The following is a 25,309-nucleotide window of genomic DNA, read 5'->3' on the forward strand; positions in this document are numbered from 1 at the left end:
AAGCTAATGACAATTCCATGAAGGAAATAAAATGTCATACTACAGTTGAGGTTGGTCTGTCTGCATTTTGGATGCTGGTGGGTAACTGCATTTACAGGTGGGACTCATGTATTTAATTTATGCTTGCAACCTGTTGTGCACTTAAAATATGAATGGTTGCCCCCCTTCTTTTAATTTCTGCTTTCTTATGAATCTAAAATACCTGACAGTATTCTGATATGAGTGTACTCTTTTCCCTAGTTCAGCATCTATCTTTGTGAAACCTGCTTGGTGTGAATGCAGTACTCGAAGTGGGAGGAATCTCCTTGAATAAAGGAAAAGATGGAGGTGCCAACAGTCTGCAGTCAAGATAATGGTACTCCTAACTTTTGCATCTCTTTTTCAAAGAGAAAGAAAACTGACAAAAGTTTTGTTCCTTGGTCTCTGTAACTGTTCTTCCATTGAGTCATGAGAGAGATGAACTTGTCTGGAAGTATTAATGCTTAGTAATTGGAATGATTCTTGATGTTTAATGGTGGTGTGCAGTTAATTTAGAGAGTGTCAGAAGAGAATACCTGGCATTTGTTTCTGGCTTACAGTCAAGGGTCTCTGCAGCTGTATCAAGAATGACTAATAACTGCAAGAGGGGGTTTTTTTGCTTAAGGAAATGATGCTGTATAGTTTGAAGGTTTGTGCTTCTGTATGGAACAACTTGGTCTATTTGAGCCCAGTTTGATGTAGGGATAGCATTCTAGGAGTTAATTAGTACAAGTCATCTCAAAAAGAGACAACCAGTAATGAGGAAAATATCTTAAAAAGTGCCTCCGTGAAAGGTAGCATTCTATTAGGCACTAGGAAGTTCCTGTAGAATAGAATCATTTTAAGAAAACTGTGTTTTGGGAGGTATTTTCCTGTGGCGCTCACAATCAGGGTTCATGGAGTTTATCTGTAAGTGCTTAGATGTCTGCTTTCCAGAAACAGGTGATTCTTTTGATAATGAGGTACATTTCCAGGCTTTCCCAGTTTGGATACTCAATAATTCTGCCTGATGATTGAGGCAAAAGTCCCATCTGCAGAATCTTAGCAGGCAAGTACCTGTATAAATTCATGCATATGGAAAATACCTCAGTGAAACTAAAATCGAAGACAGATCTCACATAAGTGTTGGTAACACTGAGGTCTAGAGCTGATACAGGAAACAATTAACTGTAATAAAAATTGTGCTCAGGAGAGAAACAAGTAAAGAAGGGCTTCCATGTTTAGGTTAGCTGTGGTGACTGGATGATAGTAGCTGATGATATTGTCTGCAGTAGAGAGTACTCAGCTATTCTGGGTCTGCTGGATGAGCTTTAGTTTTAAGAAATTATTATTTCTTGGCTGGTGTAACCTTTGAAGCTCCTAATGTCTTGGTTTTATTCAACACTTCTTGTATTACTATTATTCATTGAAACATGCCAAGTTTAATGTTGTAAACAAATAAATATAAAGGAAAGTCTCCAGTTGCAATCATATTGTATGATTACTTTGGCACTAAAAAGCAAGAGACAGCTTGTGCTTACCAAAGTACACAAGAGTTGAGCACTTACTTTCCTTTGACATGCAATGGGAGTCAGGCATCCAACTCTTACTGTCTCTTTAAGAACCCTTAGAGCTTAATAAATCCAACTTCTAGCATTTGGTATGGTATTGTATTAGTGCTGTTATAAACATTGTGTTTCTTGGGAAGAGTGTCACATAAGAGAAAATATCTGTTGTCATTTTTGAGGTAAAATTAAAATTCCACGCACTCACAAAAATCCAGTATATATCTAGGCCTGACTTTGTGTAACATCTCACCTATTTGTCACATCTTAGTTTCTGCCTCCTTGAGATTTTAGGAAGACACTGGATTTTTTTGGTTTTCCACTGTATTTGAATACTGTTCCTAACAGATTAAGCGCTGCTTCTAATAGCAGGAACGGCTCTTCCCCTTTCCTGGGACATGTGGGTGTGTGTGACAACGGTATGTATTTGACAGGAATTTGCATTTTCATTAGTGATATTCTCCAAAATGTTTGCACTTCTCAAGAGTGGAGAAAAACAGATGGTCCCTGGCCTAAACAGGGTATCATCCAAAAGAAAAGCCTATAAAATGAACACAGCAATTTTTTATGTTTACCTCTTCTCAAGTAGGAGGTACGAGCCTGAACCCAGACTGATTATGTGTGAGACTCCCTGTGTGTATTTCTCACAGGTCAGTTGAAAATTGCTAGTATTGACCTAGCCCTGCTGGTTAATAACATAATAAAATAAAACTTTTATGCAACAGAGTAGATTGCAGGAAACAAGCAAAGCAGACAGGAAATGAGTGCATTTCTTGGAAGTATAAATTGAGGAAAGGTCCTTTTCAAAGGCCTGGGTCACTGTTTGGCTTTAGTTGGTCTTCTATTTGTACTGAAGTGTCTTGCGCTTTTCTGTTTCTTGGGCTCAGGTGTATCTCATGTTCTGACTCTAGTGCTACAAGAACTGAGTTTGCTCTGTAAAAGAGATGTCAATGGCGTTGGCATGTTATATGACCTGCTCAGATCTCGCTGGCTGCAAGCACTTTTAAAGGTAAAGTAATATTCAGCTGTGAAGGCAAAGGTTTACTAGAGGACAGTCTCTAGGGGATAGCTACTTTATATTGCCATATCAGGACAATAAATGCTTATTTACACTAAGTGCTGATACTCCTAATGTCGGTCCTAACATTAGCAATCAAAGTGAACAAAACCACTTTTGCTTTAAAGAAAAAAAGTATTCTATTTCATAATGTCCTAGACATTATGTCCTCTTCTACTTTACACGTGTGTATTAAGGCCGGGGGATGGAGATGTAGGCTGAACACACCACTGCTTAGCTGTCTTTTCTGTTCTTAGACCTCTGTATGGCTATGCATCCCACTTTTTGGTATGGATGCTTGTGAAATTATATTTTTTGGCTTTGCCCACACTGATCTGATGTGTAGTTGAAGATTTTATGCTGTTATAGAACAGAGTTTTGGCTGGTGTTTCTCCCTTGAAGAACTGTACCTCTGAGACAAATTCTGTACAAATTCTGCTTGAATGAGGATTTTTAAAGTCTTTAAATTTAAAGGAAGAAAAACTTGCAGTGGATAAGAATGTCCATTAAGGCCATTTTAAATACAGCAATTTTTTTTTTTTTAAGTTAAATTTACTTTGTTAATCATGCCTGCAACTAGAAAAAGGAAGCAAGCTACAAGTCAGAGAATTAATGCTATCAGGCTATTGTCTTGTGTAATCAGCTTTTCTTACTGGAAAATTTAAAACTACAGTGTAACTAGCTAGCTGGATGATAATACGGAAATACAATGAATTATAGACTCAATTCCAGGTGCATTAGACATTAAGGATTGAGATTGCAAGCTCTCTGACTCTAGTTGGACTGAGAAATTCCTAGAAATACAATATTGTCCATTGTGTGTTGTGTATGTATCTATATAATCACGTGAACAGATCATACCATCATTGCATTGTCTTGTCTATCATGGCATGCAATAGATTTATGAATGCCTCCAACACTATCTTGGAAAAAGACCAGTTCCTGTCATGCTGCAGGCACGTGCATTGAATCGTGAGGTAAGACTCTGTGTACATAGTGTATTGCTTTACTTATACCAAATTAGTCAACTTAGCTGCAGATAACAGTGTTTAGGTATTTTTGTATTTCAGGTCTGAGTACACTATATAAACTTGAAAGATTCTCTCCTCTCCTCGCACATTTGTCAAACTATTTGATAACTCTTACTGTGTTAAGGGGCGTGGGGGTGTGAGAAATGTGTACAGCTGTGGTCACTAGACTGCATGAGCCCTGGCCAGTGTAGTGAACACATATGTTATTTGTTTTAATGACTGGCCATGTATTTTTCTTCTCGTGTAACTGTGTGGCTATAATCAAACAGTCTGACATGAGGATTTTGAAAAGCTTTTGGGATTTTTCTAATCGTAATAGCTGATTAATTCTTAAATTTCTGAATTAGTGGGAGAGTTAATGAGTAAGTGGAGAAACTGACACTAGTGATGAAATTGGTTGAGGCATAGGAGAAAAAAACTAATTTAGCGCACATGGCACTGTGCCTGAACTAAATTAAGCATGGCTGAGTGTTGTGCAGCTGTGGTTGTATTGTCCAATTCTAGAGCAAACTGTATAGATATGCTCCAAGTCACATAACATGGCAGGGCTTAACACTCTCACCGTACCATATTCCTCTAAATTCAGTTTAGAGCTTTCCAAATCACTTGTCCTCCAGAACCAGTCTCTGTGCTTTCTCTCTTACATTTATCAGGTGGTAGAGTTACTGCGTGAAGCCCCTCAGTCTGGAGAAATCAAAGAGCTAAGACAACTACTGCGTGCTCCACACTTAAAGGCAAGTCCCACGTCAGGAAAGAAGAAGTTTGCTCATAGAGCTGTCTGCAGTGGGAATGGAAAAGAGATGGCCAGCTGTTCACAAGAACTGGCAAAGGAGCCAGAAAAGACGCAGTTTCCTAGTCATGAACTAGCCTAGCTGTGAAATAAGATGCGAACTGTGTATCTGAAGTAGCTGCAGTGGGCTGCATTTTATTTAAGGGCTATGTTTGAGAGAGATGTTTCTTACAAAGTTAAATTCTGAGCAGTCAATGCAGATATAAAACCAAATTTTCCTTGTAATTGCAAAACCTGCATTCTTTACCCTAGAGCTCCAAATAGAAATGTTTCATCTTTTGTATGTTTTCCAGAAGAAGCAGAGTGAAGAACTGTTCTGAAAACTTTATTTCACAGTTTGAATTTTCAAGTGGAAAGAAGAAAATGTCAATGTGTGAAAGGGATCTATGTTCACATAGAAACTTATTAGCTGATTTTCTGTTTTCTGACCCGTCACTGTTTAAAGCTGTTCTATTGTATCATCTTTGCTCATTGGTTGGTTGGTTTGCTTGTTTTTGTTTGTAAAGGCCTTGCTATCTGCTCATGATACTGTGGCCCAGAAAGATTTTGAACCAACCCTTCCACCTCTGCCAGACAACATACCTGAAAATGAGGAAGCTATGAGGATTGTCTGCTTAGTGAAAAACAACCAGCCGCTGGTGAGGGAGCTGTCTGATGTCTGTCAAATTATTTTAACTTACACAAGCATCGATAATGCATCACATGCATATTGGTTTCTTTCCAGGAATGTCACAGACATTGTGTGCATTCTTGTCCAGTTTTTACAGAATCACAAGAATTGTTGGGGTTGGAAAGGGCTTGAGACCATCTAGCCCTGCTCAGTGTGGGTACAACTAGAGCGGGTTGTTCAGTGCCTTGTCCACTTGGTGTTTGAACATTTGGCAGATGTTTTTATCTAATATAATGAAAATGCAAACTGGATTGAGAGCTATTCCCTTGGCCAAAATAGTAAGTAAGGAAGGAGAGACTCTGAAAGGTTCTTTAGTAATCATTTGTGCTTATAGTGGAAAACATTGTATAGCTTAACTAATCTGTTTTAGAAAAAGGTAGCTTTAATATCTGAGATAGAAGAGATTTCTTACAGTCATTCAATGAGGTTATTTTAGTGTGATGGAAGTTGAAGACACTGAAGGACTTAGTACTAATAATGATAACATTATCACTAGATCCATGTGGTGTTAAAAAGGGTGTATCTTTCAATGCCTTTTTGTCATTGCAAAGATCAGACTTGTGATGTGAAAGGAAACTTGCTGGGGTTCTTCAGTGATCAGTGTGTTTTTTCTTTGTTTCTATTTGTCAGGGTGCCACCATTAAACGCCACGAGATAACAGGTGACATAACAGTTGCCCGTGTGATCCATGGTGGGCTAGCAGACAGAAGTGGTATGTGTAATTTGAAACAAAGTGATACAAAAAATTGAACTTGAAATAAGATATTTGAAGTAAGATAATAGCTTAGCTTCTACAGTTAGTCTTCCATTATAGAGCAAGATGATGTATACATTGGACAGCACTGTAAATAGTGGTATGCTGCAGTGACCTTGATTCTGGTTTCATTAATTTTCATATGAATGTGCTATGTCTGAGACTGAATTGAGGTACAAATCCAGTTTTCGTTATGTATTCTCGGCAGCAATACCTGGGTAAACCTGATATGAGATTGATCAGGAATATCCCAAATTGCAGTGTGGTTTGAATACCAACAGCTCATTCCCTAACGGAGAAATGGAAAACATCAGTAGTCCGTGATTCTATAAGATAATCGGCTTTAAGGAATACATAGTAATGCTTTTTGGCACTAGTCTACTAACCACTTTGGCAGCATTAGTTGCTAAGCAATATTCCAAGGAGTTTCCTTGGAAATATCAGTACTTTGTCATCCTAGAATTGAATGTGTTCCATGCTCCTTGGGAAATGTAACATAACTAAAATGTAAAAAATCAGAATAAAATTGAACTGTAATCATTATAAAATAGCCCCTTTTAGTATTTTCTGGCCTTTGCATAGAGAAGAAAACGCAGACTGTAGACAACAGCTGATTAAGTTCCTAGTTTGGTTAATGTTTTAACTGAGCTGAAGGAAAATGTAAAAGTAAACAATATTGTGAAGACTTTGTAAAGGACAGAGAGGAGTCCCAAGGCCTCCCACTGCACCTGGAATTTTTAAGGGTCTGAGTCCAAGTCTCATGGTCTATTAATATAATGGGTTTAGCTAGAATAGGTTCAGAAATTACTTTGGGAAATGTTTCTGCTACTTTTAAGGCAATCGCAAGGCAATTTACATCAATAGACTGTAAACATGTTGATGGGGGAGGTGGGAGGAAATAAAAAACTGAAGCATGCAAGCTTCTTGTGACCCACAGAAATCTGCAGTCCTATCCAGGGGCAATACAGCCTAAATCCAAAATGCCTTCCTGCATACCTGGTGTATGGAAATGTTTGATGCTGACTTCCAAACCTGTGGTACATCTGTGTGCCCCTGCTTCACCTACCCAAGATAATCCATGCTGTGATAAAACTTCTGCTGCTGCTTTCATCCTTGTTTTCACTGCAGGGTTGCTGTATGCTGGAGACAAACTGGTGGAAGTAAATGGTGTTCCTGTTGAGGGACTTGAGCCTGAGCAAGTTATTAATATTCTGGTATTTAATCTTTTTTGATTCTTTTTTCTACTTTGTACCTTAAGAGTAACTGTATGCCGTTTCTTTTATGCACTCATACTCTCTTAGAGGAGACAGTCTGAACTTTTTAACAAAATTCAGATTGTTTCCTTACTGTGGAAGAAGTTCACAACTGCTTATGAAAGCAGAATGTATGAAACCAGAATTAAATCTAACCCCTGTTCAGGACAGAAATTAACTTAATTGTGACCATTCCACCTGCAGCTTCTGCGAAAAATACTTGTTTATTCAGACGTTACTGATTCATAATTTTTCTGGAAGCTCCACTCAGTTAATATTCCACAAGAAACTAGTGGAAAGGTACTGCTCTAATAAGAGTCCATGTTACAAAATGCACTAAAGCGGAGTGAATGAGCTTGTAAGCTATATACCTTGCCTTGCAAAAAAAGGCAGTGGTAATTACTGTCGTCAAAATTCTCATGAAGAAATCTGTTGAGCTGTCCCTGTTACGTGTTATTTTGCCCACAATCTTTCAGGGTTCTTCACTGCAAAGTGTTAGTGCCAGTCAGTAAGGTATTGGAATATGTAATCAATATCAAGTCTTTCTATGTGTTATTTCCTTGATTGTACTATTTCTAGGTATAAGAAATACAAACTCTATTGGAATGCTTAATTCTTAAATATTTATATTTTTCTCTTCCCCCCTTTACATCACTTGTCCAACCAGACTCTGCTGCTAATTTATATTAGATTTCAGTAGAAAAGTTTGGTATGAATTAATGTTGAAATTATATCTATTTACAATGAAACATAGATTTCATTGAATTAAAAATATTTAGCAAGACTTTGAAGTTTCTTTCTTGAGTTGCCTTTTGAAAAAAAATACAGTAATGTCACAATGACTCTGTCTCCCTGAATTCTATTTGTAATACAGACATTATAGAAACCTCAAAGCCATGCTGTGTTAAGCTTGTGCTGCCAATGTTTGGTTATTTGTGTTGAATACCAGTCATATTTTAATTCTTTTCTAATCATTTAGGCCCTGTCTCAGGGGACAATTATGTTCAAATTAATTCCAGTTTCTGATCGGCCTGTCAGCAACCAAACAACGGTAAGAGACATTTTTGTTTTTCTGGATTGTTACTGCAAACAGTTACCCCAATAATGTCTAATGGTGTGATACAAAAAAATGGCATTGCTTAGAAGCTTATTGCAACCCCTAAAGTGTTACTTGCCTTTATGGCTACCTCTCAGCTGACATCAGTATGCTGTTGCTGAAGCAGGAAAGATAGTAAGCTGAAATACAGTTGTGTTAAAGGTAATGAAGACATTTTCAGAGTGATCTACAGGTTGAAGGTCAATTCTTTTTCACAATGTATGAGACAAATTTTTATTTCTCCCTTAATGAACGGATAGGGTTTGGAGCTTGATCTGGTTTTTAAAACTTGACTTCATCATGAATTGACTTAAGTAGCAGCAATATCTGGCCCTGTGATTATAAAGCTCATGTTGTATCTGTCCTAAACTTGGCTTCCCCTTAGTCTTGGACATTTTCTTTACCAGCTCTATGTGCGAGCAATGGCAGATTACTGGCCCTTGCAAGATCCTGCTATACCATGTGCTGATGCAGGTTTGCCTTTTAAGAAGGGTGAAATACTCCAGATTGTGGACCAGAATGATGCTCTCTGGTGGCAGGCCAGGAAAGTTTCAGATCTCAGTGCCTGTGCTGGACTTATACCCTCAAATCATCTTCTTAAAAGGTAAAGAAGTTGTAATTTTTCTGATTTCCAGTTCAAAAATTAGCCAGTTACTCAGACTTTGCTATTTAAATTTTTCATAAGCTATATATAGCAGTATGATTCAGAGTGGCATCTGACAAACATCTTTCCTCTCTCTGTTCTCTAACTTCTTGCTCTCCTTTCCTTAGGAGTACCTATGTGATGACAAGCTTTTGAAAGCACCTGTATCATCTTAAATTGATGTCTGAGAAGTTCACAGCAGTTGCCTAGTCTCTGTGCTAGTTGCTAAGACATCTAGTGCAGTGTAGCAGCTGAAAGATGGGTAGAAATTAAGGGCCCCAGCTGTTTAGGACCATCATCTATGATTAAAAAAAAGGGGGGGCGCAGGGGGGAAGAGTGGGATAATACGTGTATAGTATAAGTGCATAGCTGTATCAAGAAACAGTATTTTTTTTAAAGATGACCTGTGAGGCACGAGGGACCTCTTCAGCTTTGGTCAAAACTGAGTAGACCAGATTAAAAGAAAGGAGGAGGGGGAACCCAAACCAAAAAAACATGCTCAAGGAAGAACAAGGATCCCTTGCCCATTATTTTTACGCTACATGCTTTCAGAACCAGCGTACTTAAATTGCTGTAGCACACTTTTCAGTTTGATCCTCTAACCTTGTCCCATCTGTGTTACCCTCAGGAAAACATAAGGCCACGCAATTGTAGATGATAAGCTTTGATTTGTACTATATGTAAACCTAGCTGTGGTCCATACAATGAAAGCTGAAATCAAACTAGGTTGTGACTGAGGCTGCAAGCAAGAGGGTCTGTGTAGTAACAAAGGCAATAGTACTAGTACCCATAGCAGTAGCACACTATTCTACTTCCAGGAGTCTGTACCATAGTATGGCTTATCTTCCTGTCCTCATATATAAACTCAAAATACTCTAAATACTTCTGGGCTGCTGATTTGGAAATTGCTTTTAAATAGTTCTGATAGCATGTCAGCTTTCTTTCAGGACTTTGCAGTGGGCTAAAACATTGGTAATGTTTCCATTCTTGGTGTTTTCTGTCAGCTCAGTACTGATTGATCTTACATGTAAGCAGTGAATCTGACTGGAGCATAATATGCTTGTGGACTGTTTCTTTAACTGATACATTTATTTCTCTGTAGGAAGCAGCGAGAATTCTGGTGGTCTCAGCCTTTCCAGCCCCATCTCTGTCTCAAATCATCAATGTGTGAGTGAAAATTTACTTGAGTGGTAGAGTAGGAAAGAAAGGTCTTCTCTGTTTCCAGGGTTACTGAAACAGAAGCTCATACAATTCAGTTTAATTCAAAGACATTGTTTCTGGAGCCATATTGTAACCTCAGAAGTATGTTAACTATCTCCAGGAAATCAAACACTTATTAGTAGTTGTACCTGAGTACTGATGGTGGAGGCTGTTGTCTCCAATGTACTTGGGATCTGACTGTGAGAGAAGCTGGGAATTCAGCTCCTTCTGAAGTCTGTAAGATCTAGGAGCTCTCTAGGAAAGCCAATTCTCTCTAGGCTAATTGGGTGTGAATAAGTCTTGAGTTGACAATTGTACTAGCCTGGCTTTCCAGGGACAGAGATAACAGTTCTGCACTGAAAGATGCCATGCAGTATGTTTAGAATGTTCCTTTGTCATCAAAACTTTTGAGAGAAAGATAGAACTTTTTTTCTTGAGGTGTAAGATAAGCTATGCTCCCCATGAGTTTATTCGTGGTGACAATCCAGAAACATTATCCTCTGCCAACTATAACTTTCTGTAAACGTGCAATTATTCCCCAACAAAGAATGTTCTTCCTGTTTTTGCTCTCCCTGTTTTCTTCTGTGGTTCTTTATACTAGTATAAAATTAATTTTTCTCGTGTGCTAACTCCCAGATTGAGTGTGTTTCATTGCCTAGGATTCTTCTTGCACTGATTGCTTTCCTTGTTAGAGCCGGGGCTCTCTTTTACCATAATTTTATTGCATTTTAACTGCTTCAATGGATATGCTGTGGGCAGTAAGCACTGTGGAAGAAGGTAGGAGATCAATATCTGGACAACATTGCATTCCTGTACCTGGAATCAAGATAGCACATAGTTTTACAGGCTTTTTAAGAAGTTGTCAGAAATGAGGCAGTTTGTTAAATACCTGCAAAAGAAACTCAAGTTCTTGTCATTTTTTGTGCTTAGCAGAACCAAAATCAAGCCTTTTTTCAGTTGAAATAGTAGAAGCTTACATTGTCATAAAGTGGAAACTTAAGCTATGCATTATCTTGTAGGGAACTGACAGTTTGGATGGGTTGCTCTGAGGAAGGAAAGACTACATTTCATCTTTTCCTCTCCCTCTTTCTCTGCCATCTTCAGCAGCTGACCTGAGCAGCTCTGAGAAAGTATTTCTTTAAAGGATAAATATAGGCAGAATATGGTTGACAGATGCCCTGAGAATTGCCCTGTAACTGGAAAATAGCTCCTACTGGGCCTATCTGGAGGGGCATGCAAGAACAAGAACGTATGAACAGTGCAGTACTGTGAGCCCACGAGATAGCCTCAGCCCATGAAGACTGTATTTCAGGGACGTGAATTGATGTGGTCTGAGGATGGAGAGGGAGCTGAATCAAATCTTTTCTTTTCCTGTTCTTCCTTGTAAAAATAGTAATAAAATCAACCAAACAAAACACTTTCCTTGAGTGAAGCATATTAGAAAGATGCATACTTTTAAAAGCTACAGGAGAGAAGGGAGTGGAAAATTATATTCTGTCGTGGTTATAATAGATACCTACAGGATAAACAGAGCGCCAGCCATGTTAAACCTTTTATGATTTCAAAAGGAGAATTCAAGTTAGATGTGTTTGCCTCTCTGATACAAGCCCTTCAGAGCACTAGTTTAAGAGCCTTTTGCTCACTAAAGACAGGGAACATCAGTAAGTTGGAGTTAACAGTTAAAATCCTTAAAGATGTCTAAAGCTGATCTGAGCTTCAAATATTTTCTTTCTGATGTCTGAGTTCAGTCTTGTAAGATCTGTAAGGTTTTTTCCTCCTCAGTGTTTCTCTCATTCAGATGAATTTTTTTTTTCCTTGTGTTGATCTGTAGAGGATGACATGCAGATTGATGAGAAGTGTGTCGAAACAGGTAACTGAATTCACTTGAGATTATTCTATTTGCTTCAAGGTAGTAGCTAGTTAAAGCCTTGTTTTGTTCTCCAGATAAAAACACTCATTCTCCTAGTGAACTTAATGGTAGAAAATTCTATTTTTCATACGATGGAAACTTCATCCTATATTAGTGTATTAAAATGAGCTGTTTGCAGTTCTAGTGTACAGTGCTTATAGTGAAGTGTTGTGCCGAAAAGAGGAACCACCCCCAAAATACACGCCTGAATGAGATCCAGCCTCTTTAATTCAGGGTTTTGACTGCGACTGTAACATTACCATAGTTTTGGCCTATTGTAGATTTAATGCCACAGATGATTGTAGTCTTGAAGAACCCACACAATTCGTTGCCAAGAAACTGATCTCGGGAGAATACGTTTTTAGGCACTGAGCAAGAATAGTTTTTTACATGTAAATAGTACTTGTGAAGACACTTAGCTTGACTTGCTCCTTAAAGCAGTACAGCTTGTTCTTCCTTCTCCTGAGGTAATTCAGAAAGCTCTTGTGGAGGGATGTGATCTTGTAGAACTGGGTGGAGAGAGACCAGGCAGTTCATTCAAGTATGGCAAGCTGTATTTTGCTACTTCAGTGTAGAGGGAAGTGGGGAAAGTGTGTGTGAGACAGACTGATTGATAGGAGCTGGAAAATTGATTTCTGATCCTGAAATTCTATAGGAGGAAAATAATTACATTTTGAATTTATTTTAATATCTTTGCTATCTGGATTACTAAACAAGATGAAGAAACATTTGAGTCTGGTAAGTTCCTCTGACCTATCTCCAAATTCCTTGCTATTGTTCTGCTGAGAAAAGGGTGTCCAGAGACAAGCATCTTAAAAACAAGCAGGTGACAAAAACAGAATGCCATTTTAGCTTTAGAAGCTATTCTGGCTTGAAAAGCCATTATGTAAAATCCTGTTGCCTTAAGTCTTCCTCTTGCTCTTTGATTACTTTAGTAGTAATTTTGTTTAGTAGTTTTTGTCCTGTTATCCCACAGTGTGAGTGTTTCTTCTTGTGCATCAGTACCAGATCTGTTTATCAAATCCTAATCAGTTATACCTGTGCAAGCTGTGACAGCAGGGGCTGCACTGATGTCAGTGGATAATTGGATTACCTTAGGGTAACGGAGGCCTAAGAATCCCCAGTGCCTGTAGGAGTTGATGTGGTAAAGAGAACTGTTTTGGATTCCCGATTGTGTGCATGGCTGGCATACATGAAACAAAAATGCTTAATGAATGATTTATGTGTAAGACATACAATCAATCAGTGCTTTTTTTTTTTTAACCAAGCTGGTTTGGGGTTGGTTTTTTTTTAGGGAACAGCTACCTATTTACAGCATATTCAGAGTTCTGCACAACTGAAGTCTTCTAAAATAAATCATTTTTCCACTAAAATAGATCTACTACTGCTAAACTTCTTGTTTGAGATATTTGGTAATCTTGTGGAGAAGATGTCATTCCGCCTTACACTTGCTCTTCTCCACAAGGTTCCTACTTGCCAGTCAGATCTTCTCCTCTTATCACAAGTGGTTCATTCTCTTCCACCTCTTAAGCAATGCCCAAAGCTTTTAAGACAGAACCATCAGGTCTACAGGGCAGTCTTTTGTTTTCAGGCTAGGATGTTTCTGATAACTGTACTTGGGGATTACTCTTGCAAATCCTATTCACTACTCAGTGCTGAGTCAGCTCTCTGCTATATCCAGACAGTCGGAGGAATGAAGGTGCAAATATTTGCTATCCTACATTTTACTTTAACCAGTAGTTGAACATCTGTGTGATGTATTTTGCAAGTACAATACTGACGTAGATGCTGTAGCTGAGTGTCTCATTCTTTGGGAACTGAGAATTTATGCTCAAACAGGCATATTTTAGATTTAAAGCCTGCAGTACCTGTTCCCTAAACTTCCTAAATGCATTGGATGATGCTGGTTGGATTTTTTTTTAATCTTAGTATAGACTGTCTTCTCAAAACTAATTGTTTTATGTCTGTCTCCATCTAAATGTGCAGAGGAGCTTAAAGAAGGTAACACAAACTTTTTTCTCCCTGTCTCCTGTAAGCAGTAATCTATTAGAATTTATCTGTGTTTATTGCATTACTAAGAACTACCGCTCTTCTTACAACACCCAGTAGCTGAATTGCTTGTTCCCAGTAGGAGTCCACACTGCACTCCATACCATAAGACAGAGGGTAGATAAAGCAGAAATGCTCAAAAAGATTTGAATGACAGCTCAAAAGACCTGAAGATAGAAATGATACAGGCGTATGTCAGCTGAATGGTACTCTGAACTTTGCTCTGAACGAGCAGTTTTGTGTCGAGTATTTTTTTTCTACAGTCATAAACAAGGAGTTGTTAGTACCTATAGAAATGTAGGAATAAAACTGTATTTTAAAGGAACAAGTAGTACAGAGTGTACAGATGTGAAAGAAGAGTAACTAAGATGCATCTAATTTTGTTTTGATACTTGCATGCTTATGAGATAACTGTCAGTCAGAAGAATGTAGTGCTAAAAGATGATACATTTCATGCTTTGCAAATGAAAATAATGTTCTTGCCTTGGAACAATCATTGCCTTTAAAGATATGCCTATGTATTCTGTATCTTATTCTTGCTTTAACAAGGCCTAAATAAAGGGAATACACAGCTTGGATAACTACATGCCCGATTACAGGAAAATTAGGAGTCCTTTTTGAAAGGAAATCTAAACACTGCTGACACCATTTTTTTTCCTTAGTTGTTTTCAAATCACTTTATAAAATAGTTTCTAAACTGTTACAGCATTGATCTATTGGGAAATGGATATTTTTGAGCCTTATAGGAGATATTTCATTTAAAAAAAACCCCAAACAATATAGAGATTTAGAAGGCTTACCTGAATGGTTAAGCCTTCACAAGGAACAGCATGAGAACGGGGACAAAGAATTGGAGAAACAGATTAGTCTGGGATGTTGGAGTACAGATATTACTGATCCAAAGATAATTAAAAAGTAGTAATAAAATCAGGTCTTCATTCTGCCTGAAAGGTCTGAGCAGATACATGTTGCATTCTCCAAGCATGCTATTGGGCAGAAACGGAGTTATAAATTTTTTATTTCTGATTTTGTGCTACTGACTTGTTGGTTATTGTAATGTTTAACTAAATAATTCTTGTAAGCTAGGTTACACCTGAAAAGCTTAAATTATGTGGAGTTTTTTTCAGTAGAAGTATTTCAAAACATTGTCTGGTGTCTAGTTATCTTAGGAATGAAACAAATAAAATCTTGAGTTTCAAATCTAATTTAGAAAATACCAAGACTTTCTAAGTTTAAATTTTCTCTTACATAAATATTGGTCCTTTGAATTGGTCGTTGATCATGTCAAATATTTGAGTATTTCATGTTATGGAGTATTGTGCTTTTTTTATTAGATTAGGCATGGTACTTCCATATGTTTACTGAAACACTTTCATTTGGGATCAGCAATAATTGTTAGCCATCTAACTCTTAAGCTTTCACTGTTCCTTTTTTTTTTATTTCATGAGTATTTGTTCTTCCTATTCTAGAAGAGGAAGAATTTGGTGAATTTGGTCAACGAGTCTTTATTGGTACGCAATGACTAAAGATAAGTAAGATGTTGGGGGTTTGATCTAGATTAAGTGCTTGTCTGACGTTAAATCTAAAGACATACTGCACTGAATTCTAACTACTGTCTTCCAAACTTCAAGAAGTCGCTTTCCTCCTACTAATGCTTGTTCTCTCCATTTAAATCTCTCTTCTGTTAGGCTTCTACTGAGACCTGGCCACCGCTATTTCAGATTGACTGGCTGTTAAGATTTCCCTTACTTCATGATTTATTTTGCTAGAGTGTAATGTTGTCTATCATCCATTAAGAATAATCATGAGGGCTTTCATTAGAAAAGTAGACCTAAAAGTGAGGTTTTCAGAGTTGGATGGTACGGTGGAGCAACAAACCTATCCCTGTTACTAAACCACAGTGACCTTTAAAGTATTTGGATTCATTCTGAAGGCCGGAGCAAGCATTCCAGACTTGCTTTAGGAGAGTAAACCAGCTACACTATCAAAAAACAGTTGACCTGTTCCCCAGTGATGCTTTATGTGGCCAGAAACTTCTCCTTTGGCTTGTTTTGGGGGATCTTTTGGGGGTCTTTGATTCTGGGTTAATTTTCAGGTGACTTTCAGTGAGATTTGACCTCCTCTTTAGCTGTCTTTTAATACTCACCGGTTCTACCAAGCTGACATACCAAGTGCAGCAATGAAATTCACCCTGCAAAAAGCTCAAAAAACCAGTATGTTGTGTGGCTTAGAAACAGACACTCTAGACTAAAGAACTAGTTGCCTGTATCTCAGGTGTATTTTCCAGTACTGATGTATTTGCCCCTTACAGCTGGTTTCCGTAGAAGTATGCGCCTGTGTCGCAGGAAATCCCGGACCAACCAGCAGTCATGTTACACTCGGTGCCCCAGCAGCTGTTACAGCACTCTTGCAGCTCCATATGAAGAGGTGGTTAGGTACCAGCGGCACCCAGCAGACCGCAACAGACTAATTATACTTGTGGGTAAGAGGTTAATTACTTTCTCATGCAAATTTCAGAACCTGTAACAGAGGGGAGGAAGCAGTCAGTCATGGTCTGATCCACTGAGGTTTCCTGCTGCTGACTGCAGTGGTTGCAAGACTGTGCAGGTAGCTCTCAAAGCAGTACATCAAGAATGATTGTAATTTGACCCCATTATTGGTTTTAAAGTTTGATGTATGTGTCATCTTCTTTGCTTGAGATAGCGAATGTTGAAAAAAAAACAAAAAGTCCTTAGAAGAAGCCATACAGTTATGAATGGTGATTGATAATGAATTTTATTAGGGAAATGGTTCAGTTTTATATTCAGTTGGGACTGCTACAGAAACTGATGAGAAAACATTTGTAACTTACATGGAGGCATTTCTACAGCCAGTGTTAAATGCATGGATATGGTAAGAATGTTTAAAATTAAACTCCAGACTAGAAGAATCTCAATCTTGGGCAGTAGGGAAAGTTAAAAAGATGTCTTTAATAATGCTTGCTATAGGAAATACTGTATTAAGTGGGCTGCAGGCTCTCAAGTAGTCTTTAATGATAGTGACTGAAAGGAAGCTGTTGTTCTGCAGTGTTCCATGATCCTGATAAAGCAAACTGGGTAAAGGCAAGTCCATTGTCCTTTCTAAGTCTGGAAGTATTTGATAATATTTTTTTCTTTTAAAATGGTTTTGCTGAGTTGCCTCCTGGGTATGACTATATTGCTGGGAAGTGATTTGTACCCTGAATCAATCAAGATGCTTCAGTCACTTCTGGTACATTTTTTTGGAACTTATTTATATTTCATTTGTCTGTGTGCAATGTGTCAGAAAATGGGGGGGCGTGTGTAAAAAGTGCCTCTGTCAGTAACAGTCGCTTTTCCAACTTTTCAGGTCCTGCAGGAGTTGGTGTGAATGAGCTAAGGCGAAGGCTTATCGCAAGTAACCCACGGGAGTTTCAAAGTGCCATACCTCGTATGTAACGTTCTTCCTCTTTCTCCCACTACCTCCTTCAAACATGATTAGGAAATGTCAGGTACCTCCCTCTTGCCTTTGTGTATTCATACACTCTTTGCTGCATGGCTGTTTTTTCAGCTCTACTGCAAGCCAGAGACATTTGCTTTTATAAGGGTTAGTTTAAATATGATCTTTCTCCTTATTTTGGCAAATCAGCCAAAGCTGTTTTCAAGTTACAGCTCCTGAAACTGTTAAAGCTTTATGTAGCAGTAGATTATCTGCATGATTTTGTTTAATCTTGATGTTTGTTTTTCCTAGATTTAAAAATGTTTCTTAGGGATATTGTAAGTTCGTAGTGTTTAAGTGGTCAGATATGCGAGTGAAGGCAACAGAAGTTGGTGCTTAATAGGCTTTGCAGCTTTCCTTATTAGCCTTCAAGTCTCAGATGAGACTTACACAGCTTAATTTCTGACGTAATAACTGAAATTGTTTCTACCTGTGCTTATTTGGTTCATGCAATTTGGATAACCAAACAGGAAATGTATGAATCTGAAGCTGGCTGAAAATTCAGCAATTCTTTTGTGCTCAAGATCCCAGATATGGGGAAGGTGCAAGTGTGGAAAGGCTTGTGGGATTTTTCTGAATTAACTCTAATCAATTTTACCTCAGAGGAGTAAAAGAAGTTGTGCAACTGGTTCCAAAGCAGTTCCTGATTGGTTTGAGTCGCAGATATTTGGATTAAACCGCTCTCCTTCCATTCCAAGAAATATAGATGTGCTTTGCTGATTTTCAAGGACTTGCCACTGGGCGACCAGTAGAGTAGACAAAGCTTTTGCTCTGGATTAACAAATTGAAACAACTGACTTTATTACTTACAAAAATACTGATTTATCGTCCTTCATGAAAGTTGTCTCACTTTCATTTATAAAATTACTGGAATTTACTTGCAGTTGATTTTGGCTTTGTATGTGTGTGTCTGCATACCTCCTTTCAGACACCACTCGTGTTCAGAAGAGTTACGAAATGAATGGTCGTGAATATCACTACGTATCAAAGGAAACTTTTGAAAACATGGTGTATAGCCACAGGTAAGTAGGAAAGACAAAATAAACTTTTGTTACTTAAAATGTAACATGATGTAAGAAAAGACAGTTTTGTAGTTAGGTCCCAAATCTGGGCTCCTCCACTCATACTTACGATGTATGTGTGGTGTAAATTTGGGTAAAACTACTTGAGCCCATTGCTTCAAAAACTGTTATTTATGCAGTTGCAAATAAGCTCCTCTACAATTAAATCTCAGAATCCTAAAAGAAAGTGGGATCTCCAGTCCTGAGCTCATTTGATGTGCTTGTAAGCTGAGTTTAACTCTCCTAGAAACCAGACAGTTCTCTAAAATTGAGCAGTGAGTCAGACCTGTTCCTGATCTACAACTCCATTGCAGAATCTCTCCAGTGACAACATCTCCATGTAAGCAGCTGAACTGTAAGGGCTAAACTTTCAGAAGTGTCTGCTCCTTACCATGCATCAATAATTCCTCTAAGACAGACCAGCTCAGCACCTGAAGCTACACTCCTTGAGCTGTGCCAAGTGCTTTCAGATCTTCTGATTTATGAAGTTATTTGTACTATATAAATGACAAGCATTTTATCATTAGAATCACAACCTCTAAAGATGTAATTTGTAACAACAAGATGAGTAAAAAACGCATGCTTTGAAGATGTCAAACTGTAATGGTTCTGATTTTGTGCCCAGTGTAGTGGGAAAGAGCAAAGGTGGAGGTTGTTCATCAGTGTTCTCTATGTTCTATGATCATGCAGTCTTGATCACTGGATTACCTTTGAAGATTTCACCCTTAAATGGAACCTTTTTGAGACTCAAGTGCTCTTTCATTTTCCTTCTTCCTCACCGCTGTTGCAGAATGCTGGAATATGGGGAATACAAAGGGTACCTGTATGGTACCAGTATTGATGCAGTGCGAACAGTCCTTGATGAAGGGAAGATCTGTGTAATAGATTTAGAACCACAGGTGAGTTGTAAAGGGCCAGGGAATCTAGATTCCCTATCTCCTGGAAGGAAAAATAATTCTCTGTACATTCTTGAGCTATTGGAACAGTGTTAGTTGCTTTGTCTTGTTTTTCACTCTAGCTCATGGTGCTTATTAATAATAGATTATTCTTTGCATGGGTCTTGGTGGGGGGATACTACAGTGACAAGTATGTACAGGTCAGTATAGTTCACTTGTTTCCAAGTCAGCAGCTGCATTATCAGGTAGAATAGTACAGAAATGAGTTTTCATACTTGCTTAAAGCAAGGATTATTCTTTCATGTGGAGACTTGCATGGGATTTCCTCCTCCTCCTACAAGCTCTCTTAGTTGAGAGTTCTGTCCTTCCATTAGCAATCTCTGAACACCCTTTGGTAAAAGCAGCAACTATTAAAGTAATTGAGCAAAAGCATGGATTATATCATGCATCTATTTCTCTTCAGAAGTAACTTAACAGCTGGGAGTAGGCTGCTGGCGCACATGACCAAACAGCTCTACAAGAACCTCCAGCGAGTGCTTGCTGTGTAGACCACTGCTCATCTAGGGACCACAGTTTGTAGAAGTTTACTATTATGAGAAAGGGCAGCTTGCACATATGCCCTAGCAGACATTGGCAAGAGGTGCTTCAAATACTAGGGTGATTACCGGATGTTTCTATACTGGGCATTGCAAAAAAACTTCAAATGCAATCTTTGGATTCTTCTGTTTTGTTTTTTTTTCTTAATTACTTTTATTACCTCTAACACTTTCAGAACTACTTACCATGCTAATCTTTTCACTTAGACACTATTCACTTTTTCTTCTATCTTTGCATTGAATTTGCTGATGAAGATAAGACTAATAAAGGCCTGAGTTTGTAAATAGCTAAGAGACTTAAAGCTGTGTCTAGCAAAATGTTACTGAACTTCTCTGAATTACTTGCATATTTAGTACTTAGGAGTTAGGCTACTGGGTTTCAACATCTCTTCTAACTGAATGTAAAGAGACACCGTTACTCAGTAACTTTTAGAGACTTCCCTCTAATTATGCAGAGCCAGTGTAGTCAGTCTTAAGTTAGCAGTGGTTTGTGCTGTTTAAAATAGAAGTTAAGTTACAAGACCTGTGGGTTTCTAGTCAAAATCCAAACCACTATAAGGGGCAGATTAGGCCACACTTTAGTCTTCACTTAAGATCTAAGAATGACCTTGGATTTCTTCTGCTACACTTCTAAACAAAAGCGAGAAGGGGGAGGGGAAATGTAATCTTGTATCCTGGTTTCAGCTGGGATAGAGTTAATTGTCTTCCTAGTAGCTGGTAGGTGCTATGTTTTGAGTTCAGTATGGGAAGAATGTTGGTAACACTGATGTTTTCAGTTGTTGCTAAGTAGTGTTTACACTAAAGTCAAGGATTTTTCAGCTTCTGATGCCCAGCTGGCGAGAAAGCTGGAGGGGCACAAGAAGTTGGCACAGGACAGAGCCAGGGCAGCTGACCCAAACTGGCCAATGGGGTATTCCATACCATGGGACATCCCATCCAGTATAGGAACTGGGGGGAGCGGGGGCGGGGGTCTCGCTGCTTGGGGACTAACTGGGCGTCGATCGGCAGGTGGTGAGCAATTGCTCTGTGCATCATTTGTACATTCCAATCCTTTTATCATTACTGCTGTCACTTTATTAGTGTTAGCATTATCATTATTAGTTTCTTCTTTTTATATTCCATTAAACCGTTCTTATCTCAACCCACAAGTTTTACTTCTTTTCCCAATTTTCTCCCCCATCCCGCTGGGTGGGTGTGGTGCTTAGTTGCTGGCTGGGGTTAAACCATGACATCTTGCTACTTGAACAGATGTGCCACTATCAGTGTTTTAGGCTATGAGTTTAAAGGACAAGTTTGGGGAAGGCTATGAAGTAATGGCTCATAGCTATTCTTCAGTAACTGCTGTGAGGTAGAATTACTGCTAAGTTGCATACTTGTATTTTAAATTTGGTGGCTTGGCCAACTTTACATGCTGTGCTTTTTTTTCCTTTTTTTTTTTTCCCCTAGTTCCCTCCACAGCTCTGCAGTAGCTTATTAGCATCAGGGAATGTTACACACACAAAGATTTCCAAAAGCAGGATACTTTCTTCCCGTATGGAGCAATAAAGGTGTACTTGTTCCAAAGGTAGCTCCCCAGCACTTTAAAAATGAATCTGAAATCTGTTTTTCTATGTCGTTGATTGTAGAGATCTGTTAATGACAATGTCCAGTCATTCACTGGAGTTGAAAGCAACTCCTAATAAGGTTACCAAGCAGAATTAAGTGATTGGTATACTGCAGTTGTTAACAATGTCTGGTCCAGGGATTATTAGTGAGGTCATTTTAAAGTAGGTGTTCCTGAAAAAGATTACTGATAGGTCTGGAGATAACAGCATGTTGTAAACAATTGGCTTTTTATGGGAGTAAAACTGGGATGAATACACTTGAAATACTTTAACTTTTTTTACCCTTAATTTGCAGGGCATACAAGTAGCCCGGACTCATGAATTAAAGCCCTACATTATATTCATCAAGCCATCCAGCATAAACTGCATGAGGCAGACTCGTAAAAATGCCAGGATCATTACAGATTATTATGTGAACATGAAATTCAAGGTGAGATTTGGGAATAGAAGAGACTCAGTTTATTATTCTGGGATTCTGTGTTTAGAACATAATGCATTCTACTGTGTTACTATGTTAACTCTCTTAAAGATTATTGTGTCTTTAGGATCAAATCTAAGTTATTCTTGTCTTTTTCTGTTTGGTTTGTTGGGATTTTTTTCCCTGTCCAGATTTGCTATGAAGCGGAAGGGTTGTAATTTGTACCTGGGGGATTGAGGCATTTTGCTTCAAAATGTCTTTAAAGGAGAGGCTATTTTTTAATATTCTTGTTTTAATTAACTTCCTTGTGACAAGATTTGAGTCAACACATACATTTACTGTTTGCACTGGAATACCTGCAATGCGCTTCATTCAGTAATTAAATTATTTTTTCATGTAGTTATAAGAATGTATTGTTATTTTATGTATGCTAAATGACAGTATCAATATGAATTCTATACTAAGTTCTATAGGTTAAAAAAAATCCTGCTTGTAGGAAACGCGTATCTTGTATTTACAATGTGTCTGGTACATTGTCACAATTGTTTCCATGCAAATTATAATCAAGTCTAGCATCTTAAAATTTTGGAGACCTCAGTCCATAACCATGGAAAACATGGAAATGAATCATGATTGCTATGGCAGAAACAAACATGAACACTGGGGAAATAAACTAAAATGTGGAACGAGAACACAAGTATTAGTGGATTTGCCTTTCAGTCCCTAACATCCTCTGTCAGCAGGATAACCTTTTTGGGGCAAATGGAGCATACTGAGACAGAAGGTATTTCCTTGAGAAGGATATGGCAGTCAGCTCTGTTTGAGAGACTTGGAACTGACTGCAGCAGGCGTAAATGAAATAAAGTACACAGGCACTATCTATTCACCTCTTGTTTACACGGCCCAAGGTGTTCTGCAGATGCCATGCAGGTATGTTTCTCTACACAACACAAAAGCTTTTATAGACTTACTCTGTGTCTCGCAGGAAGAAGATTTACAGGAGATGGAAGATTCGGCTAAGAAAATGGAAGCCCAGTTTGGTCAGTTCTTTGATCAAGTGATTGTGAATGACAATTTACAAGAAGCATCTGCGCAGCTGCTGTCTGCAGTCCATCGTGCACAGGATGAGCCCCAGTGGGTCCCTGCAATATGGATATGCTCAGACACTCAGCCCTAATTCTGAGCAGCAGGCAGCTTCAGAAAGATTACAGCTTATGTTTTACTTGAATAATCCTAATGTCAGGATTGCAAGAATTTATCTTTGTATGTGAGGGATTTGAAAGAGGATTAGCAAAGAAGCTGTTACAGGAGATATAATCATACTACGTTCTGTGTAGCTCTTCAGCTTTTTATGTTACAGTTGCATCCACTTTTGTACAAAAAAGGAAATATTGTGAGCGCTCAATTACAAGAATAAAGAAAAATCTATTTTGTTGCATGTATGTGCATAATTTACTCGTACACAGCTATGGAAAAGTCCTTTCCTTTCTATTATGGTCATTCTGGTACTGTGATACCTGTACATTCTGAAAGCCTTACTGATAAATGATACTCAGTCAATACTCAGTCTAGAGTATGCTCTTTTAGCATGCTGTCTTTGAGCAAAGAGTGTTATTTATGAAGGTATTGCTTTGCTGCTTATCCTTTTTACCTTTTAAGACAGGAGCAGAGTGGTGGTGTCACAATAAAAATTACTCTAGAACCTACACTCACCTTCACAATACATGTAGCATGTATTTTCTTTTGTTCCATCAACTCAAGTGAGTAAAAGCTCATAGAATGTGGACTTACCAAAGAAGGAAATTGTCAGAAGCCCCATTTCCTATTGGCTTGCTGTACAGGAGCCGGCTCTTCTCATCAAACGGTGCAGTGCTTGTGGCAAACAAATTCCTCACCCTCTTCACCTCATGTTGCAGCTGTCTTGTCCCCTGAGGAACACAGATGATTATTCTGTTGGCCTACCTCACCTTGAAGGAAAATCAACAGGAGCAATTTAAAGAGTCTAGAAAGAGATTATTCAAAGCCAAATATTGCAGCTACCACCATACCTTCTAGTGTCAGGCCTAGTACTCCTTGTTCAGAGGTAAAATACTGGAGAGACCAGCATCCCAACATGTCACTGGTGTGGGGCAAGTACAGGTAGAGGGTGAGACTGGTGCCAGCTCTGTGCTGCTGGTCCATGACCAGCTCCCAGTTCTGCTGCCTAGTCCAGCATTTGTCCGCTCTTTCTCCTTGCCTGTTTTTCATGTGTTTGCTTACAGACCGATCTCCTTTCACTATTAGAAAAGAACAATGTTCTCATTACAGATGCATTTGCTTCCTGTCCATTTGTGCTGGAACAAAATCTGATCACATCTGTTTCCTATTTTTTTTCCTTTCCGTTTACTGCGTGTAACTTCATTTTACAAACTCTAGGAGGCTAGAAACCTCCTTTTTCCACTAACATGCATTTGATTTTGCTCGCCTGCAGCCCGAGGGACGAGGACCCCCGCCCGCGGCAGCAGCTGGCCCCGCGGCAGCAGCTGGCCCCGCGGCACCGCCTGGCCCCGCGGCACCGCGCCGGGACGGGCTCGCTCTGCTGACGGAGCTGCCGAGGAGGACGCGAACCTAGGTGGGAGGAGGAGGCCGGGCCGCCCCGCTGCTGAGGGGGCCGCCCCCTCGGCCTGCCGCGCTCCCGCAGCCCCGGCGCGGGGCGGAAGCGAGCGCCAGCTCCTCCCCGCGGCGCCCGGGAGACCGGCGGCGGCGGGCGCGGCATGGCGGCGCCGCGGGCGGGCCCCGGCGGGGTGAGGGCGCGGTGGGGCCGGGGCGGGCGGGGGGTGGCTCTGCCCGCGGCGGGGCTGCGGGGCCGCCTCTGGAGGGGGCTGGGCGCGGCGCGGGCAGCAAAGCGGCGGCGGCCGTGGCAGCGGCAGCCCGGTGCGCCCGGCTGTGAGCACCGGCGGCGGCGGGAGCTCGGTCCGCCCTGAGAGCTGTTGCTGAAGAGTTGTACCGGCGCTGTCAGCGGTAGCAGTTGCTGCCGGGGAGACGGAGCTGCGGAACGGCGCGGGAGCGGGGCGCACTGGCAGCGCGGCTCCTGCATCCCCGCGCCGGCGGGGGTGGGGTGTAGCCGGCCCCAGGGTTGCACGTTTCTGCTCATCCTTTGCTGGGGACACAAGCATTTCCTCATTGTTTTCATATATATATATATATATATATATATATATATATATATAAAATGTATGCAAAGCT

General features: G+C 39.5%; 2 protein-coding genes across 2 annotated transcripts in view; both read left to right on the forward strand.

Moving 5' to 3' along the window:
• The window catches only part of ALS2 (alsin Rho guanine nucleotide exchange factor ALS2), a 52,969-nt gene extending 50,474 nt beyond the window's left edge, over positions 1-2,495 (forward strand). Inside the window, exons 34-35 of the transcript XR_011324375.1 lie at positions 241-355; positions 2,474-2,495. The gene's annotated coding sequence lies outside the window, so the exon portion shown is untranslated. The remainder of the gene's footprint in view (positions 1-240; positions 356-2,473) is intronic.
• Positions 246-23,522, forward strand: MPP4 (MAGUK p55 scaffold protein 4). The gene is made up of 21 exons (XM_009928489.2): positions 246-355; positions 2,450-2,571; positions 3,519-3,596; positions 4,304-4,384; positions 4,947-5,078; positions 5,741-5,822; positions 6,993-7,078; positions 8,097-8,168; positions 8,621-8,817; positions 9,959-10,023; positions 10,816-10,833; positions 11,888-11,926; positions 12,683-12,703; positions 13,952-13,966; positions 15,484-15,525; positions 16,326-16,496; positions 17,381-17,461; positions 18,438-18,531; positions 19,361-19,469; positions 21,962-22,096; positions 23,070-23,522. The coding sequence occupies exons 1-21, from the start codon at positions 322-324 to the stop codon at positions 23,259-23,261; spliced, it is 1,866 nt and encodes a 621-aa protein (XP_009926791.1). The 5' UTR covers positions 246-321; the 3' UTR covers positions 23,262-23,522.
• The last annotated feature ends 1,787 nt before the right edge of the window (positions 23,523-25,309 follow it).

This window comes from Haliaeetus albicilla, chromosome 4 (assembly GCF_947461875.1).
Source record: "Haliaeetus albicilla chromosome 4, bHalAlb1.1, whole genome shotgun sequence".
In the NCBI taxonomy this organism is placed as follows: Eukaryota; Metazoa; Chordata; class Aves; order Accipitriformes; family Accipitridae; genus Haliaeetus; species Haliaeetus albicilla.

Coding starts and splice junctions, on each gene's coding strand:
- MPP4 (XM_009928489.2), top strand. CDS start 322: ATGGAGGTGCCAACAGTCTGCAGTCAAGATAATG. Junction 5,079..5,740: donor TGAAAAACAACCAGCCGCTG/GTGAGGGAGCTG, acceptor TCTATTTGTCAG/GGTGCCACCATTAAACGCCA. Junction 18,532..19,360: donor AACATGGTGTATAGCCACAG/GTAAGTAGGAAA, acceptor CCGCTGTTGCAG/AATGCTGGAATATGGGGAAT.